General features: G+C 29.4%; 1 protein-coding gene across 2 annotated transcripts in view; it reads left to right on the top strand.

Annotated features, from left to right (window-relative positions):
- Positions 1-20,671, top strand: part of MS3_00002725 (uncharacterized protein) — a gene marked incomplete at its 3' end in the record, with an annotated part of 59,435 nt that overhangs the window by 18,856 nt on the left and 19,908 nt on the right. Inside the window, exons 1-2 of one of the 2 annotated variants that reach the window (XM_051210344.1) lie at positions 11,845-13,018; positions 17,100-17,188. In XM_051210344.1, the coding sequence (XP_051070330.1) occupies positions 17,156-17,188 (33 nt within the window). In that variant the 5' untranslated portion in view covers positions 11,845-13,018; positions 17,100-17,155. Of the gene's footprint in view, positions 1-11,844; positions 13,019-17,099; positions 17,189-20,671 lie in introns of those variants that run through there. The other variant, XM_051210343.1, reaches the window with a different exon arrangement.

Here is a 20,671-nt window from a genome sequence, read left to right as displayed (position 1 = left end):
AAGTAGGAAAATTGACTATTTGCACAAATATATAATAACAAAACTAAGATGTAATCAGTAGTATAAACGTTGTACTTAGTTATTAACAAATGAATAAAGTATTGTATATAATTAGTAGATGTATAAGAGTGTTACTTGTAGTGATGGTATAAACTTAAAATTAATTAAGTGGTTAGTAAAGGAAATTAAGAACTTTGCATTTATAATTACAAACGAAATAATTTTTTTTTAACTGTTGACTGACCTTATTCTAGATTAAAGTGAGAAAAATTGTATTGAATCAAGTCATTATACTATTTAACAAGTGAATGTATTTAAATGTGATTCCTTATATTTTGGAAATGTATAGAAAGTATATGTGTATAGTATTTATCAGTTTAGGTGTTTTGGAGATTGTTAAGTTTTTGATTGGAATCATGAGTCAATTGAAGCTAGACCACCATGGAAAACCTGGAAGCACTGGACGGACGTTTCGTCCTAATATGGGACTCCTCATCAGTGCGCATCCACGACCCCGCACCCCGCGAGATTTTCTTATGTTTTTAAAAAGATTGTTTAATTCACAGTCGACAGTTTGTAGCTCTCAGCTATATAATAGCTTACTCAATATTTTGAATATATTCTTGTAGACAGAATCCAAAGAAGTATTTAATTTATAAGAAAATATAGGAGATAGTATTATTTAATGTGTTTTATTATAAATCTATCTGAATAATAACTTACAATTATGCTTACTTACGAAAATTATATATGATGACAAATTTTTAAACTTTTGCAAATTCTTTATATCAATAAGGATACATACTTAATTTTCTTTTGTTCAAACAGTTTAACATTTGTAAAGTTATGTGATTTTATATTACCCTGTATTGGTGTATGGTGTGATTGTGTAAACGACATGTAAAAGTACACCGATTCATAGTATTCGTATTCACTATTTTAACCGTTTAATTCTATCAATAACTGTTGCTGATTGATCTGTATAATTGAAAGTTGGAAATTTTAAGAAACGGACAGACAGAAATAAATCAACACATGATATTGTAATATAACTCTGTTTAAAATGGATTGGATTATCGCGTTGTTGATGTTTCAACTGAAACATGATTAGTCTTGATTTGCATATATGTATTCCAGGTGGGTTTTTAAATTGAGTTAAAGCTCATGCTCGTTGCGTGAGTGGATACACAAATTCAATATAAAATTGGATAACGCGACAGGATTTGAAGTAAACGGCACTGGATTCAAGTTCCGAAATAAAGTTCAATTTTGGGATGCAGGTACATGAGTCCAAAACTGGACTAAATGCGCGTCCTGGATTCCATTGCCAGCCACACTTTATCTATTTTATATTAAATTGTAATATATCGTTTTTAAATATCATGATTCATATTAGCTAATGCACATATAAAATACTGGAGTTATGAAGAAATGGAATATCTCCAGAACAAAGTTTACGAAAATCTATGAGCTGTTGTCTAAATAAGATCAGTCCGTGATGTAAATTGTGAAAATAAGTCATTGTTTGCGAATCAGTATGCTGTGTCATAAGTAAATTTGATTGAGAATTCGCAAATGTTTAAAATATATTCATTGTTTTACTACCTGAACCAGTCAATCAAACGTGGTATTTTCACCTTCACGAAAACGTTTGATCACACGTCCCTTTACAGTTAATGTCTATGATGATAAAAAGAGTGAGCGTATTAAATATACTTCGAAAATAGTGGACGAGATTAAGGACTAAAGAGTACAAAATAACAATTAAACTAAAGATCCAGGTGAAGATAAACAATGGACTTATTTTTTTCACTTGAAGAAATTCTGGTCCATGTCACCTAAGATATTCATTCATGAATCACTGTTGTTGGGATTAGGCCAACCAGAAAGTTTCAAGCCACTAATTTGGCTGAGATTATCAGCCACTGACTTTACGGACTGATATCACTTTTTTATTTATCATCTTAGAGTTGTTTTATAACATAACTAACAATCACTGTGGAGATACGTAGTGACTTGGCATAACAAATGTTTAAACACAGTAACTCGATAATGATTCATAACATCATACACTAGTTTTCAAAATCTCATTAGCACTCAATATGTAATCTCAAGACTGGTTACTCAGTCCTTCTAAGACATACTCTTAGATGGTGCTATCTTTTCCTTCTACCTTTAGAGAATATATTGCACTGTTATAGAGTAGTAAGGGACAAAAAACTGAGCGGTGTACTCAGACAGTGTAGCAGTTCTATCTAATCCACAGTTTTTATTTTCTGTTGTTTAATTTATTTTTCAAGATAGGAAGCTTGCCTCATTCTATTTTTCATCAAGTCAGTTATAAGATGCAAATTAAATAACCTCTTAGATGTTAACAAACTAAACAGGATGTTTAGATGGAAAAGTCGTTAACAGAAACATTAGTGTCATGTAATGAGAAGCCATTACTATTGGAATCCAACCGTGTTTGAGGTAGTTACCCACCGAAATTAATGAAGATGGTTGTGTAAAATGGTATTGTTGAAGTTAGGCTTGTACATCATTTGACACAGGTTTACTGGTATCTTAAGGAAGCATTCGCGTGCGAACCCGGAAGTGTTGGGTTTTGTTCCCGGTTGTGAGGTCGTGAATACACATTGATGAGGAGTCCCATACTATAATCAAACGGTCGTCTAATGCTTATAGGTTTTCAATAGTTCTCCAACTTCGATCGGTTCGCGATTTCAGCGATATGTCTTAACTTTTTATACATTTTAATCTTATGTTTTCCCCACACGTAATTTTGTTATTATCTGTATCGTTCACTTAGAAGTTAATTTCTTTAGCAAAATATTTATCATAGCTTAAAATATAAAATCAACTGTAGTTTTACAGTAAATCTTGACTAATTCAGATAATCTAAATCAATCTTTTACATAACTATGTTTTCAAAACTATTCCAGAACTGATGTTTTAATTATGTCGCTTTGCTGCTAACCTTTTGTGTAAGTTATTTATTTAAGTGAACTTGTAATACTACTGCCAGCAGTGTGAGATAACCAACAACCGCTCATAATAATGAAAAGATAGATAATCTAATTATCTATATATTCGCATTTACAACAAACAGTTTTACTGAGAAGATGAAAAATATCATGTTTTCTTATAATATGAGGTAATTTTTTTTTGAGAATTGAATTTCGAAGGCTTTTTGTACTAAAATATTATAAACAATTTCATGTTTCATTTATGCTTGACTACAGATTTAGACTTTTAAAGTTGAGTTTATTTACAAAGAGGAAAGATAAATGTTGACAAAAGACACTTTGATAAATAAGATTATAGATAGAAATGCTCGAATATAAAAGCTAAGTTTTCATTGAAAATGCATTATATCATATTTTTTCGATAAATTCTCATGGAAGTTCTTTTACCAAACAAAAAAACGAAGTCAATCAATTTAAAGTCATAAAATTGATTAATCAGTCAAACTAATAAAAAAGAATTTCAAGTTTGATCGGCTATACACGTTTTAATTTTTTATTCAGTTGAACATCCATCATACAAGCAGAGATTGATCCTTTTTTTTGAAAAGTTAATTATTCATATCAAATTATGAGTACAATATCAAACTCGGGGTAAAATGGTCAAGTTCTCATTTTCTTCAAGATATCGATTTGTGATTATTTACTGACTGGAAGACGTAGGAACCAAACTTATATATATATTTCTCATCCCTTCTAAAATTTAAATTTCCACTTTTGAATAAAACAGTGATGAAAACAAAAATGTGTTGGTTACTTACCTGTCAGTTATCTACCTGTGAGTGTAGTTTAATTAGATATAAGAAAAAAAATCATAGGAATCTATACTTTTCTCTTTTATCTTACTGTAACTTTACTCAGTCATTCTCTTATCCATTTTGTTCACATAGATTAAATCTTGACGTGTTCATGAATTTTGAGGTAGTTTTCTTGTATGACTTCAAATATATTATGATACAAAATAGTGACATTTCATTAATGATCTTTGCTTTTTGTTGGTATGCAGTGTAGAGTTGATTTTTTACTTTTAATTTAAACGAATAGTTTGGGTAAAAGTTTGAGAAAATTAAAAATCTCTATTTCTATTTTATAGTTTGCGACAAGCCTTATTCTTACCTAAACAACCACTAAACATCAGGGATGACCGGACAAATATTTCGTCTCATTGTGGGACTCGTTCGTAATACGCATTCACAATGTCACCAGAGATTAGACTCAGTTCATTCAGGTTTCTGAAACAGCGATTAATTTTTAGACTACTGAGCCAGCAGTATCGCAAACTGACTGAGGTTAAACATGTTGGGTATTGGATGAAGCCTCAGTTACTCAATTTTTAAATCCTTAAAGGTCTTAAATTCGGCCTCTGGTGTAGTCTCAAAAGGGGTACTTCTGAAGAGTTTCATACTGTAATAAGCTTTTAGCTTCTCAATGGTTGTTTAGCTACAATCAGCTAATTCTTTATTCATTAGACTATTCAGAAATTCCTTGATGTGCTGGTATAGGTTAAAAGCAGAGTAAAAGGCGGTAAATCTGCTTATTATTGTCAATTGTCAAGAATAAAATCAATGATTGACATACACGTTCTTTAACATGTAATCTAATCAAGCATTTGTACACGAATTATATCTAAGATTTATCTACGATATATTAAGGATTTGTGAAATAAATTTGAGTTCATTTCATTTAAATTTTACTCGTTGGTGAAGTTTCGATGAAAATAACAAAAATCATTTTCACTTTTCTAGCTAATAAAATTGGTTTAAACGTACTGGTGATTATGTTCAATAACATTTTAAGTTGAAATTTATTTTAATATGTTGAGTATAAACAACATATTTATCTTGATCTGTTAGATGATAATATAAATTTACTTTAGTGAATCTATAAAACCTATGAATAGAATCCCAATTAAAATGAAAAAAACTAATGAGGATCCCCATCACAAAAGTTCAAATAAAGACTACTTGTTAACTTAATGATAAGTAGCTGAATATAACATATTTTTAAATCAATAAGACATCAAAAATCATAAACTTTTCTCAAAATTTGTTTTTCTTTTCTTTTCAAACTATGAATATCCCCAAAGATGAATAGTGGATAGCAGTGGTGTGCAGGACTCGCGTTTCGTCCTGTTTGGGACTCGTCAGCTGGTTGTACCTGCATCTCAGAGTTGGTATTCATTCTGGGACCCGAACCAAGTAGCGTTTACTTCAATCTCCATCGCGTTATTCACGTAGCTACTGATTCCCGGTAGTCACATGCTTGTGCAATCGGGTGAAGTATAAATTCACTTGGTGTTGTTTTACTTGTAGCTTCCTATTGTTATTTAGGACTGCGATTGATCAGTCTCTTATTGGCATATGTGTATCCTGTGTGGATTGCCTCGATATAACCTTAAGTTACAAACTTTTTAGCAATGATGGATAGTAGCTAGAGAGACTGATCAATTGCAGTCCTAAATAACAATGGGAAGATACATACAAAACAACACCGAGTGAATTTGTATATCCCCATTTTAACAAAAGATATATATATATATATATATATATATATGTATTGGTTGTCTCCAAAAGGAACACTTCTAAAAAGTATGACATAGTGTTTACTGTTAAAATCATAGAGCTTTCTAATTTCATTGACTTAAAGTCTTATGTCAAAGTTTTTCTTTTAAAAACATCCTATTTATTTACGAGTCTGTCAATCATTTTTTCCATTATCATCTAAAATGATCATTTATGTATACTAGAATCTCATTCATTCATCATGTTTATCATAGATGGTGTTATTATTATGATATTTTACTAAATTTACGGGTTATTATTTTTTATTCCTATGGAAAATAACATTAGTAGAAAAATGAAAATAATTTTTCGTCTTCATATTAATAATAAATTGAATGATAAACAGTTATGTCAGTGTTATAATTCTTGACCTATATGTGACCTAAAATAAACGTTTTACTACATAACAATGATATATATATATACATATATATATATATATGTTAGTCAATGCTGACATATTTAGTCATACCAGAAATTTTCATATAAACTTTAAAAAAACAACTGACGAAGACAAATAAACAACCTTGAAAAATTGAAATTCGCGCTGCAAAATAAACATGAAACTAATAATAACAATTTGTTTGTTTTGTTTTTTAATTATTTTTCTAATAAATAATTATTATCAGGAAATCTATGAACTAACATCAATTGATAATATACCATGGAATTTGTTTTGTTTTTTTAAAAATAATCATGACCTTTTTCTGCTACTTAAAAGTTTAAACAAAAGTGAATTAAATATATCATGTTAAGCAATATTAAATCTACTTCCGCTCGGTTGAATTATATGCTTTTCTTTGTTATAAATGAATTGATTGTTGATTTAAAAACTTGTGTAATTAATATAAGTTAAAGAAATGATCCTAAATTGCTTAGTTTCCTTTAAGTTTTCTAATTTACTTGTCAATGTTAGATGATAATTTTTAAAGAAAGGATTTTCCTAACTGGATAACTGTCGGTCTGGAATAAAATCATTTAAATATTCTGCATACATTGTGAATTACTTAGAAACCAATCAATTATGAATTATGATGATGATGACAATGCAGTTAGTCTGAGAGTATCATTTAGACACTATTTGAGACAGACTTGATCAATGAACCAAAGTCGTTGACTGAAAGAAAAGGCATAACTTGAGTTTAGGTTCTGTTTAAACTATCTATCATACATTTTTGTATCGGTTGTTTAAAACTCCTCATTTAGTTTTAATACTGCAACTGAGCAGTCTCTTTTTGTATGTGTCACGGAGTGAACATCAACCTTCAGATGCAGTTGCATCCAGCTGACAAGTCCAAAATAGAACAAAACGCGTGTTCTAAAATTCAGGTGCTAGTCATCAGTCACCTCTGCCTATCAGTCTTACAGTAAACTTTAAAACCAAGTTGTAAATTTATAACTATTATTGCCAGGGTTGGACTTAACAGTTTCAAATATATTCGACACCGAGTACAAAGTTAATGGTAAGTATATGTTTTGTTATATCACAATGAGTAGAAAAATCGTATTTTTGGCGTTTCGTGACTTAATGTAAGCCACTTCTTCAGAATAAATAAACAACCGAAATAAATTAACATAAGTTCAAAGAGTACAAATGATACTTATCTTAATTTATATTAAGTCATAAAACGTCAAAAATCCAATGTGTTTTACTCATTTGGAGATAATAAAAAATTATATTTACTGTCAAGTTATGGATTAGTTAATTATACATAAATAATTAAATTTCCCTTTTGATTTAGGTGCCATATTGATTATCTCAATAACTACGATTAATTTTTTTCTAGTGATTTCCATGAGTGCTTTTTGTGAATGCATTTTTAGAGAATTCTTTAAAACAAAGCGCCTCATTAATAAATTTACAACTTTCTTCCGATGAATCATTTTCCACAACGATGAAATGAACCAAATTATCTGATTTAAATTAGTTGAGTAGTCAAGCAAGTGAGATTTTCATGAACATACTCTTATCTATTATTATTATTATTATTATTACTATTCTCAACAATGATAAACCGAAATTTCTGATCTGATTTTTATAGATAATGCCTTAAGAGAACATATATACATATTAAAAGAAAGAAGTATATGTTAAAAAATTCACTATTATCCTGTGAAAAGATTTTTAAATTCAATAAACTAAAAAAACAAGTGTAAAGAATTAAATTGAAAAATTACGATTGTACATACTTCAGTTTTATTTTAATTTGTCATATCACTTTAATTATGGTTAATCCTATGAAATCAAAAAAGTAATCACTACAAATCAGAACCCTTTTAAGTACTCGAGTACAGTTAATGAAAATCCAATCAAAAAATTATCCTTAAGATGTTAAAGAAAGAGGATCTTAAGTGTTAGTTAGTTTAAGATAGTCAAGAAAAATCTTGAACCTTGAATGCGTGATAACTAGCTAGCATACATCAGCAAGAAAAATCTATGATTTTGACATAGTTTATCACTCTTATGAGATTTGAAGTTTAATCATACAACTTTATATTCTGAAGCATTATCAGTAAGCCATTTGAGCTACCCTTGAGATATTTACAATTAATTGATTGCTAACTGGTAACCAATATTATATTTGTTCAGTCTTTTAACTATTGATTAAATTGTATCAATCAAGATATTATTTCCACTTGTCTAAATAACACGTAATTGCATACACTATGTAGAAACGTTAAGGTGTTCTGTTCACTGAGCTTAAAAATTCAATTATTAAAATCTTCATTATCTTAACTTGTAAGTATTTTCTTATAAGTAAATTCATTCAGTTTGTTTTCCTTTCATACTTGAGAAAACAATTTGGTTTTGTTTACTGGATTTTCTTATTTAAAAAAACAGTTGGATAATCTATAGGCTTTGTAAATTCAAGTTAGTGGATTAAAAGAAATAGAATTAATAAACTTTTTGATTATGATTTATTTTTGTTATAAAAGAAAAAGAGATAAGAAAGTGTTTTTCCCTATATATATTCGATTCAATTTGTTCGTTCACACAATAAACTTAGAAATAGTATATTTAATGTAGATAATGTTAGAACTTCATTTGATGAGATTATAAAATGGACATTAATTTTTAGAAAAAAACATTGGCTGGTTTGAGAATTAAAACTTGATTTTCATTTCATTGAATTATATGAGATCAAATATTTAAACTACTTTACTCTTTACTACCATCTTTAATAAAAATTAAGTTTCTTATTTAAAGTAAATCATTTTCAGAGGTAGTTTCATTATTAGAGTGTAGCATTAATTCAGCTTGTAATATTCTTCAGAGGCATAAAGTGTGATAAAATACTAAGTCGGTAATAGACAAATAAGTACAGAATGATGAGATTAATCTTGGGTTTTATTAATAAGAATTCACTATACTCTAGATCATCATATAGTCAATTAGACTAGTGTTTTATTCTTCTCATGAATACAAAAAATAATCTTATGTGAATTTCCATGAGTTTCAGGAATCTTTTAAATCGAACTATTCTCATTTCTATAATAACATGGTTAAGTAGAATTGAGAAATATCAAAATCCCGTGCATCATTTTTTAAAAATTGCTTTGGATTTCTTTTAATCTATTGATTATATTTGTTTACCAGATTTACTTATTCAACTGCATAAATTGTTTTCGATTTATCACAACTAAAAAAATACCATATTGGTGGTTCGTTTATTTATTTTCTATTATGTCCATTTGAAAAAGGATAAGCTACTACTATCTTATTCCTACGTCGTTTAATTAGAAAATGAAATGAGGTGTCTTGGAATCAAGATTGGTTGAAAACTCATAAATGAACACGAATGTGTTTTAGTCACCGTTTAAAGATTTTGTACAGATATGTTTGAAGTAATTATAGGTTGAATATTTATTAAAAGTGAATTATATTGGAAAACTACATATCTTACACTTCACTATCATTAAATAAATAATATTAAATAATATGAGTTTGGCTATTATTATTCGCAATAATAGTAAAATATAACCGGATACATTTTATTAAAGTATTGGTGTGAATTTCATCTCGGGATTCGTTTGACCAACATAAAAGATCATTGTTATCGCCAGTCTTAGGAGAAAACGAAATTGATTTTTGTATTTTAGTGTATTACTGGTAATATCTTGTTAGTAAATCTTTTGAGAGTAGACGCTATGTTCTGTTTTGTGTTGTTTATGTCAATCTAATGATTAAATTCCTCCCAAAAATTATTTTCTCAACTGTGTCAACAATAAATTTTTTACTCATAAAAAACATAAGACACCAATAGATATTTTCTATTTGCATGTTTCATTATCAATCAAAAAATATGACTGATTTATTCCTTTTATTTCTTATAAGTTAAGTCATTCAATTTGTTAATGTGGTCATATCGTTTATTCAGTTTTATAGCTGTGAAAATTATTACGAATAGTTTTTTGGATTTCGTTTCAGCTTGAAAAAAAGGATTATAATTGTCACTACTAAGGTTTGATCCCAAAACTTCAAATAAATTCAGCACTGACTGGATTGTTGATAATAATAGTTTCTTCTCTAGTGCTCACATGTCAATTCTGTAGATCTACAATTTGTAATTCAGTTAGGTAATCTTGAGTTAATTCAAAGATCACTTTACTCAGTCAGAAATATAATATACATCATAATTACATGTGTTCACAGAAACAGATCCTGTAAACTTATGAACTTATCCTAATAATTTGCAAATAATTGTTACTATTTCACTAAGTCGTTAAAATTTGATTAAATGATTGATCCTTTTCACCACTTTACAACTATAAAACGGTTTTGTGATATATACAACTCCGTAATTTAGTAATCTGTAATAAAATACATCATTTAACCTTTATTGAACAACAATGATTTTACAGGCAAAATACGGAATGTGATCATGAGATCATAAACTGACCAATGTTAGACCGCGGTTGAAAACCTAGAAACACTAAACGACCGTTTTCTCCTGATGTGGGATTCCTCAGCATGGTAAACGCCTCGCACCTAGCACGGTTGAACTTCACTGTGTGGCTTCTCATCAGAACTCAGCGAGTTTTCTGTCGAAGCTAGTCATCTGTGATCTCGTGATAATTGTTATTTAGGGATTGTGGAAATAGCTGAGTTTCATTGGAATCATAAACGTCATTGGAATTGTCTTGAACTTTCATTCAAGGCTTCTGATGGGTTTTTTAAAGTCATTTCATCATATTATAAGATGGTCATTTAATATCTCTAGGTGAATATCTACATTTCAGCTAATTATTTGGAAGATTTTTCAAAAGAAAATTTTTATTAAAATGAATAGATAGAATGAATCTATTGAGTGATTTATTTTACAAACTGAAAACTTTTTGAGTTTAGGGCATTACACTTTCCAGTTAAATGAACTTCTTCTGTTTTCTAATTTTGCTATAAATTTCATTCTTATTGTAACTGTTCATGCAAATATTAGAAATGAAAGAAAAAAGCTAAATAAAAGTGATAGATAAAGAAATGAACACTTATTTACGATTTTCTCTTTACCATGAGAATTTCACGATTTGGAACATTACAATAATTAAGGATAAAACAACCAATCAATGATTTCAGGTTTACACTGGTTGTTTAAGTTAGATCAATCTGTGATTTCAATGAAAAATACAAGTATATTTTTGTAGAAAATAGAAAAACAACAAAAATTCAATGAAAAGATTCATTTAGAAGAGGATCAGTGTTAAGTATTTATCAAAAAATCGTTTTAAAATCTATAAAAGTAGTTAGAAAAAGTTAATCGTTGATAATCATTAAAGATACTAGAAACGTATATCATAATAAACTTTGAATTTGTAGTTTATAGACAGTAACCACTGAGAAACCTTTATGCTAGGATATTCTAAAAGTAATGTGTTTTTCAACAGGAAACCCTGTTGACTACCTCCAACTACCATCTCATCTCAACAAGTGCACGTAATGTCAAATCACCTAGACTAGTGGCCACATTGCAACTTGGTCGGTTACATTCGATCTGCACTAAAAGGACTTGATACACATTATATTGATCACCACCCAGTGATCAGTCAATTGTGAGGTTTATCATATCTAATAGAATTTCACCGAACAATATGAATATAAAAACTTGACATCAAGTTGAACTCAACTATAAAATCGGTTTATAGAAAATTTTTGAACTATGGTTTATATTTAGTGATCTACATCATTGTGTATATTTCATAAAATCTGTGATACTTTATAATTAATTGTTTATTTGCTTCTTTTTCACGGTTAACATATTAAGGTTGTATTGTGTGGTTATATGGGTTGGCTAAAACCCGTTGGAATATTGAAAATGAAAGCTATATGAATAGACCTGGTTCATTAGCAAGTGGAATTAATTTATCAAGATCTATTTCAAATTTTAAAAAATTCACTAATACCAATGTTTGTATTACAGAAAATAAAATTTGCAAATTACTTTCAAATGCATCAAACGTTTTGAAGCAAACAAAATCATGTAAATCGCATGAAACTGTATCGCCACGTACACATTTAACTTGTTGTACTGATCGTGGTTACTTATCTGATACACATTTTAAATCCAATTGTAATTATAATCATTCGTCATGTGCATTAGATCATGATTTAATTTGTGAATCACGAATTGGTGAGTCATGGATTTCAGCTTCAGGATCGTTTACATCATTGGATGCTGAAAGCAGTATTAAAAGTAGTCAAAGTTTTAATAAATTAGTTTCACCAGGTTCTACTATTAATAATAACGATTATCCTCTGAGATCATTTCAACAAATAACGAAAACAACAGACAAAATATATGATTCAACATGTCTTCCTAATTTCTGTTTAGAACAATGGAAAAGATTATTTGAAATGGATGAGGAGAAGAAAGAATGTATATATCATGGTGATTTACAATTAATTTACAAATCGAAACTTGATTTGCTTAAACAATACAATGATGTTTTGTCAAGTAAACATATGGAGAAAACTGATCAGTTAGTAACAAATAGCACTATTGAAACATTGAAAAATGATAATGATTTAAACAATAACCCAAATGACATTGAATTACATTATGATAAGTTTAGTTTAAATGGGCAAACAAATAAACATATATTGTCGAATAATACTAATAAAAATATCATGATCTATTAAATGATAATAATAATACCAGTGAAAAATTACAATCATCCATTGATAAACATAGTAGGACAAAAACAAAATTTACATTGACACGTGGTATACATGTATTTTACTTTGAATTTCAACTACCAGCAGATTTGCCTAGTACATTTGAATTACCGACAAACTGTTTGGCTGGTGGTGCATCAGCATCTATTACATATGCTGTACGTATTGAATTACGTAATAATCGTCTAAAATTAAGGCATATACAACAGCGTGAAATTATTGTATTCAGACCATTAGAATTAATACATTTCCCCAGATTAAGAGTAAGTTTTGTTTTATATTAACTAGCGTCACTCACTTCTAATTTCCCAAACATATTTTTTTAATTGAATTTGAAATTGTGTAGATTATCCCGTTGTCATTATTTTCACTGACATTTGATCGATCTTAGTCGGTATATATACATTCTGTAAGAATTACGTCGATATGGCCAATATGACATAGGTATATTTAGAGTAGATAGGATATGATAAGCAGTTGACTCGTGTTTCTTCTAGTAGTAAACAAGAAGTCTGGGATGCATATACATTTAGCTGACGAGTCCCACATGGGACGAAACGAAGTCCTGGATTTCACTGCACACCACATCTCATTTATTCTATATATCTTCCGGATGGCAAATAGAATTGAAATTGAAAATGCACCTTTCATTTCATATATGACCTGTTAGTTCGATTTGCCTGCATTTTCATATTCATGTTTACACTGAAACTTGTGCTCGACTGCAGTACTTGTTGCCATCTAAACAAATTATCAAATTGTAGTTACGTGGAATATCGAGACATTTACTAAAGACGCATATTTGACAACGAAAACTGATCGCGTACATCTTTGGACGTTAACAACACAAACGCTTACAAATTATAGCATCATTGCAGACATCATGCCTCAACAAGATGAAGTTTGTACACAAAGCAACAAGTCATTTGATCTTTTAATTTTCATCTTTTGATTACAATTCAAAAATTATGAAGCATATATTTTTTTTACAAAAAAGTTAGAGTTTGAAAGCAACTGTCAGTTTATATCTGATTATAAAATTCAGAAAAAGAATAGACTCATTAAAATTTGATGCATATTTAAAGAATTAAAAAAACCCACATTCATGTTGATATAATTAAGATTACTTTTTATATTACAGAACATTTGAATGTAATTAGTAGACAGTTGTATCATGATTTATACTTTACCAGACATTTCTTCAATATTGCAATCAAGAAAAAAATGTATACTCTTTATTATTATACTTTAATATATATGTCTAATCGGCAGTTGAAACTCAATTTCTAATGAAGTAGAAATGTTTTATCTTAACATATAAATTACATATATTATTAGTTGATCGAATGAAAACAAAGATCAAACAAAAGTTGAAATTGAACAAAAAAGCACCATTTAAAGTATAATTAGGTATACTTATGAAGTCAGTTAAGTGGTTTTTGAGAGTAAATATGTAAAAAACAGAAGGAGGGTCATTAAAAATGTCCATCATTCATTTCATTAAATACATAATTGAAGATGGTATGATATAATGGCAATAATTTGTAGACTATGAAGGGTTTATTTTAACTTCAGTTATATATAAGCGAAAAATAAAATTTTTCAAGTTAAGATTCGAAACCGATCTTCAGTAAACAGAAGTACTTTATCAATTGTTCATTGATGGTCACAAACTATTACATCATAAATTACAAACCAACTTAAGTTGTCAAAAGTATTTACTGCTTTCGAAGGAAATGTGTGAATAAAAAAACTTATTTGTTTTCTTTATGTATTTAAAAAGTTAAAACTGTATTCGAGCATATTTAATAAACTTTAAGACTATTGGGGATGAAAATAAATTTTTATTTACAAAAATATATGCAGTTATTTATAAAAATTTTGCAGTTTGATTAGGATGCTATAAAGTTTGAAAAAACGAAAGTAAAGATGATGATAATAGAGGTCGTTGGTTGAAAGCGAAACTTGCAGTGTCTACTACTTTGATGCCATGTTCAGGCTTAGATACTGTAGTGAACCAGACAAGTTATTTCGTCTGGAACATTTGTTTTTAGATCATGACAGACCATGGAGCTTGGTTGTAGACTAAAAATGGTTAATTCTTAACCCGATTATAAGGCAATACGGCTGAATATGCAGGAACGTGTTGTCATGAAGGCGTATTTCAGCATCTCCGTCGATCCTGCATTTTCACAACAGAAGGGGGACTTTGTTAAAGCTTGACCTTAAAAGTAGAACACTTCACTTTACTCCATGGATCACCACCACCAGCAGTAAGGTTTGGGGATTACAAAGCCAACACTGAACTACTCATAGAAGGGCATCAATTAGTTGTACTTTGGTTACCATGATAACACATTCAGGTCGTCGAGATCTACCTTAGCCTAATCTCTTTTTCAGACACTTGAAAAACATTTTTATAGAGTATGACGAACTGGGACGTGAACACCACTCTCGCACCTCTAGCAGCATTTCAGAAATAAAATGTGATTAAATAAAGTGAATGTAAGTCCTATGTGACAAGTTATAATTAAAGTAAAGAATAAATCATAATTTATATATCACTGAATTATGACATTTTTGTAGGGAACAATTTATTGAATATTTTCTTCCTTCATGTTTATGTACTGTATACAATTGAAAAGGAAAAAAACCCATTTTTTTCATTCCATTCAAATAGTCATAACAAGTTAAATGACCCTTTTCGGAATTTCACATATAATTGAACAAATTAACCATATACAAGTTTTATTATATGATGATCATCGAATACTATTTAATAGATCATGCAAGATTTTAATATGTGACAAAAGAATTAGGATAAATGGTATTTTACATTATAAATGAATAAATATAAACAACAAAATGTTACATAATTTTTAAATAAAAATGACATTTCATTTTCCTGCTGAGCGGATTGAATATTCAACTTCAATGGTTTCTGTTTTGCTCTTTTTTTGTTGCTGATTATTTATGGTAATATTCGTTTATTTACAAAATCTTTGATTGCTTGATTTTACATGACATTTATTTAAAGAAAGAAGGCAATTTCACAATTCAATTAACTTTCTATTATGTAATAATTTAAATGTTGAAATTATTGTAGATTAAAACAAAGTATACTTATAAAATCAATATAATGAGTGTAATAGTCAACCAGAAACTAGAAATATAAAGCATTAATAGTAAATAGTTAATGATTTAACCACAGATAAAATGTTTCATCACAAGGTCTCATATCATCCTCATGTACTTATGAAAAACTCTACTTGATCTCGTAATTTAATGGTTTATATTAGTTTAGAAATAGAAACAAGTTAACTGATTTTTTTTTAATGTTGACGAAATATACTAATTTAAACTCACTTGGCGTTGTTTTGTTGGTATCTTCGCAATAGAATTGCGATTGATCAGTTGTACATATTCTACAGAATTACACAGTTACTTGATTCTTATTTATAACTGATTTTGCAAATGATGACATTAATCAGACGGTTATTATTTCTTTAATTCCAAAATTTTATAACTCAGTAACTAAAATATAAAAGATTTTTCGACCTTAAATGTTTTAGACGAATTAATATAGTTCTCCTTTGCTTGAATTCAATTGAGTTTTGAAAAAGTCTTAGATTGGTACAAACTATAATTGAATAGTATGATTTTTTGATGAAATCATTGACATTTATCTCAAATATTATTATGACTTGATTTTCGATTATATCTTCTACATAAATCTAGAGACCTTTAAAAATTGTATGGTACTTTTGTCGTTCATAAATTAAATTTTGAGTATTGAATTTAAAATATACAGACCAATAATTTCTAAACTGAATGTTGAAACTGTAATATTCCCTGATAAATTATGAACACAATGTTTTTTAAATCCCTGATTTCAAGTTTGTATATTAACGTATTATTGTTGTTTATTACTAGTGGTAAAAGAAAACTATTAAGCAATTGATTTTAAATAATAATAAGGCCACTTTTTAAGATTAATAGAGTTAAGTTTTACGCTCAAATGTTTCTTGATTAGCGTTATACAATAATCAGGTGTATCTGAAACTTTGAAGTAACTTCAGTAGTATTGAATATTTGGATTACCGAAATTCACGGTCAAATGTAACTGCTAACCTAAATTTCATTTTTGAAAATGAAATAAATTCGTTACAAATAACATGCAAAACGGATATGTAATTGTATATATACTGAAACCATTTACTTCCCAATGAATTTTCAAAATGATTTACAGGTCAACGACAAGAACCTACTTCAATTTTTAAAAGGTAGAGCATAACCATAAATTCATTCCAACGGTCACATCAAATTTTTAGTTGTTTTGTTTAGTGTAAAGAAATCAAATTTTTGGGGATAGAAGAAATAGAAATGAAGTACCATCTTTTATGCTGCATAGTCATTTATTGAGTTATATCGAGGTTAGAATTCTAAGAGATTTAGGAGTAATCTTAATAACTGAAAGTTGGTAAGTTTAAAGAACACATTACAATGTAAAGTCTAAATTTATCAGTATTTCTTAATGAGTTGTAACAGAGTCTTTTAGAGAGTGGTCATTATTAAGTAAATCAGTTTTGCTATAAATTCCATTTTATGTAGTTTGTGAATAGCAGGTATATTGGACTGATGACTCACCAATAATAAGAAACATACATTTCAGACTCTACCAGTAGCCCTAATCAAAGTATGCCAAAATTATGTACGAAGCTATATTCTAGCAGAATTTTCAATGTATATCTAGTTAGTATTAGCTTTAGATCTCTGTAAAACAAAACAGTATCATGTGATCTTATATTCCAAAAAGTATTTATGCAGCAAATACTTATAAGTGACTGCAGAGGTAAATTTGGGAATTTATACCTCAAACACAGAAGTCTTGTCAAAACAATCTCAATTTTTACCCAAGTACAATATCTTATATGTTTAAATACTTATCGGGAAATTAATTTATTTTATCAGTTTGCAAATTGGATGTTTTTATGAATAATTAAAAATTTAATCTAATCTATACCAGTCTCTTAGAAGGTTCTACTTTTAGGTATTGAATACAATTTGCTAGTAAAAACGTTTGGATCCATTTAGGCCATAACAGATTAATACATTCTACATGTAACATTACCTGGTTCATTCATTTATGTATGCAATATTTTGACCATTATAATACTCAACTTTATAGGCTGATGATGGAATTATTGAAGACAATTTTTCATTCTAATACTTTTTATGTTTTTGAATAAAATTTGAGCTAAGGAGAACTACCGGATAACGTCACGGTGAATTAGACTTTAAGCTCTCATCGTGAGCTATTAAGATTCTAGTGAATTAGATTTTCATAACAGAATATATTTTAAAAAATAACTTAGGTTACATATAAATCACTTTTAAATTCAAATGTGGTGACATAATGTCAATGTGTATTGTATATAATGTCCTGAATATAAATGTAATATTCCTTGAAATTAAGTCATGACACTCATCCAAGTTCTTTTTATAACCCTTCCAATGAACAAGGTTTGGAATTGTTACATACTAAGACATAATTGTATTACATGATGCTGGTGGAATGTTCGATTGGAAAGTCGATTGAATAATCTTTAAATTCCTTAGCTTTTATTAACTATCTATGGGTTCTTTCTATAGCTAGCTGTAGCAATATAATAATCAAATGAAATCGTTCATCTTTACCAATGGATACTATTCAGAGAGTGATGCTTAGACTGGATTCAGAATACTAAAGTAAAGATGTTATACTGGTTGGTGAAGTTGTGAATTTGGATATATATTAAGTATCCTCTGGCATCATCTACCCCAACTCACGATGCTGCGCTAGTGTACAAGTAGGTTAGAAGGAAGCTAGACGTGACTAAGCCAGTAATTTTCTTCAGAATATAACACTAAGACAACTGTATTCAGTCTTTGTCTTCTCTTCTCTTGAATATGCCTTTCAATTCACAGATAAATTATTTTTCTAGAATCACATTCTCTATACCTTTTCTACTACTACTATTGATACTGCTCCTACTTTTATTACTCTGATATTTGTCTTAATAACTTCACTGTTGTGAATTAATGGTTCATCAAAGTGCTACGTTCTACGTTGCATATAATTGGCTGATGTATATCACATGAATACTGTAGAAACAAGTAAAACTATAAACGATAAGATTTTTCTCAAATTTACTTTATAATGGAATGACATGAAAGGTTGCTTGGTTTAAATCATTCTCGGATGAAAATGAACTCATCATTCATTCATTTGATTAATTTGAGAAGAAACTTTACACATGATATTTCCCAGAGTAGCGACGGTCGAGGACAGTTTTTGAAAAAGCGTTATCTTTCATCTTGGACCATAATTCATACTTTATAACTATACGGTAATAATTTACGATTGGACATGTCAAAATGCTATACATAAGCAGACGAAAGTAGCACTAAGAGTTATCAAATCAGAACCTAAGTGATTAAGACTTACATAGAATTCGCTGCGATGTCCAAGTCTAATGTGAAGTATCAGATTATAAATAAAGCCGACGGAGTCTCTTGATAAATGTGAGGTATGAGATTAATGAACCAAGAGGATTCAAAATAATTATTAAGTCATTTTATTCTGTTTTATTGGGACTCTACCATATTAATTAAAACAATAACATTTGGTTGGTTTCTCAGTAGCGACCAGAAAAATATGAATTTGTCTAGTCTTGTGCAAATGGTCAGGTTCTATCAATCAAGTCATAGTGTACTCGCGAGTCTAAGTGACTTGACATCACACACACTGTTAGATATTTGAGGGTTTTCAGGGTGAAACCATTCTCAATTTATGTTTCTCGCTATTTTTAGGACTCATCAGCAAGACTTACGTAGTTCTGTTTTCTTCAGGTTACAATTACGTCTTACTGACGAGCGCCAGATAGCATAAAACGTATCCTGAGGTAGATTTTCAGAGAATTTTTACTCAAACATTAGATATGAAAAAAAGAATCAGTTGTTGACCTTCTGCTTTATATTTTTAATTGAATTGTGATCATGATTCAGTAGGTTTTAATATTTTGGATTAAAAAGCCAGACCTTTGCATCCAAAAGAAATATGTTCAGCCACTCTTTTTACCCTGGACAACTTCGTGGCCAACTAGTTAATAATGAATTTCATAATACGGTGACGTACTCTGATCCATGTTTGTTTTTAGGTCCTAAACTTATCCACATATTTTACTATTGTCATTATTATTATTATTATGTTTATCATTGTTATTATTATTACACTTAGCAACTTTTTGAGAAATTTATTCAGCGTCCACCCCTATCTACTACGTCTGATCTAATTTATATTATTCTACATATTACGTGATTTCCGATTTTTATTCTATTATTCTCTCTCTCACCCCATGTTGACCGTATTTATTCTGATCATTATTTATCTTATAATTTCATTTCATTGAAATTATGAGTCAATTGAAGCTAGACCACCATGGAAAACCGGGAAGCACTGGACGGCCGTTTCGTCCTGTGGAATCTCTAAAATCTCCACAAACCCCTTCTGATAATAATCATCTGCTCACTAGTGACTGACTACAAGGGATACTCCTGAGGTTCTAGTGAAAAGCCATTACCGGTGGAGTTCAACCAGATCTATTGTGAGATATGAACTCACTGAAGACAATGGTGTACGGTGGCTCAACTTCATGGATTGGTTGAAGTTAGTCATTAACACCATTGTGTGCCGGCCCAGTGGTCTAGTTGGTTAAGTCCCTAGCGCGAGACTGATAGGTCCTGGGTTCGAATGTCTCGAGAGGCGGGATCGTGGATGCGCACTGCTGAGGAGTCCCATACTAGGACGAAACGGTAGTTCAATGCTTCCAGGTTTTCCATGGTGGGCTAGCTTCCATTGACTCACGATTTCAATC

The sequence above is a fragment of the Schistosoma haematobium genome, chromosome ZW (genome assembly GCF_000699445.3).
Source record: "Schistosoma haematobium chromosome ZW, whole genome shotgun sequence".
Lineage (NCBI taxonomy): Eukaryota > Metazoa > Platyhelminthes > Trematoda > Strigeidida > Schistosomatidae > Schistosoma > Schistosoma haematobium.
The sequence above is the reverse complement of the archived record's forward strand: the minus strand, read 5'-3'. Positions and strand labels throughout refer to the sequence as shown.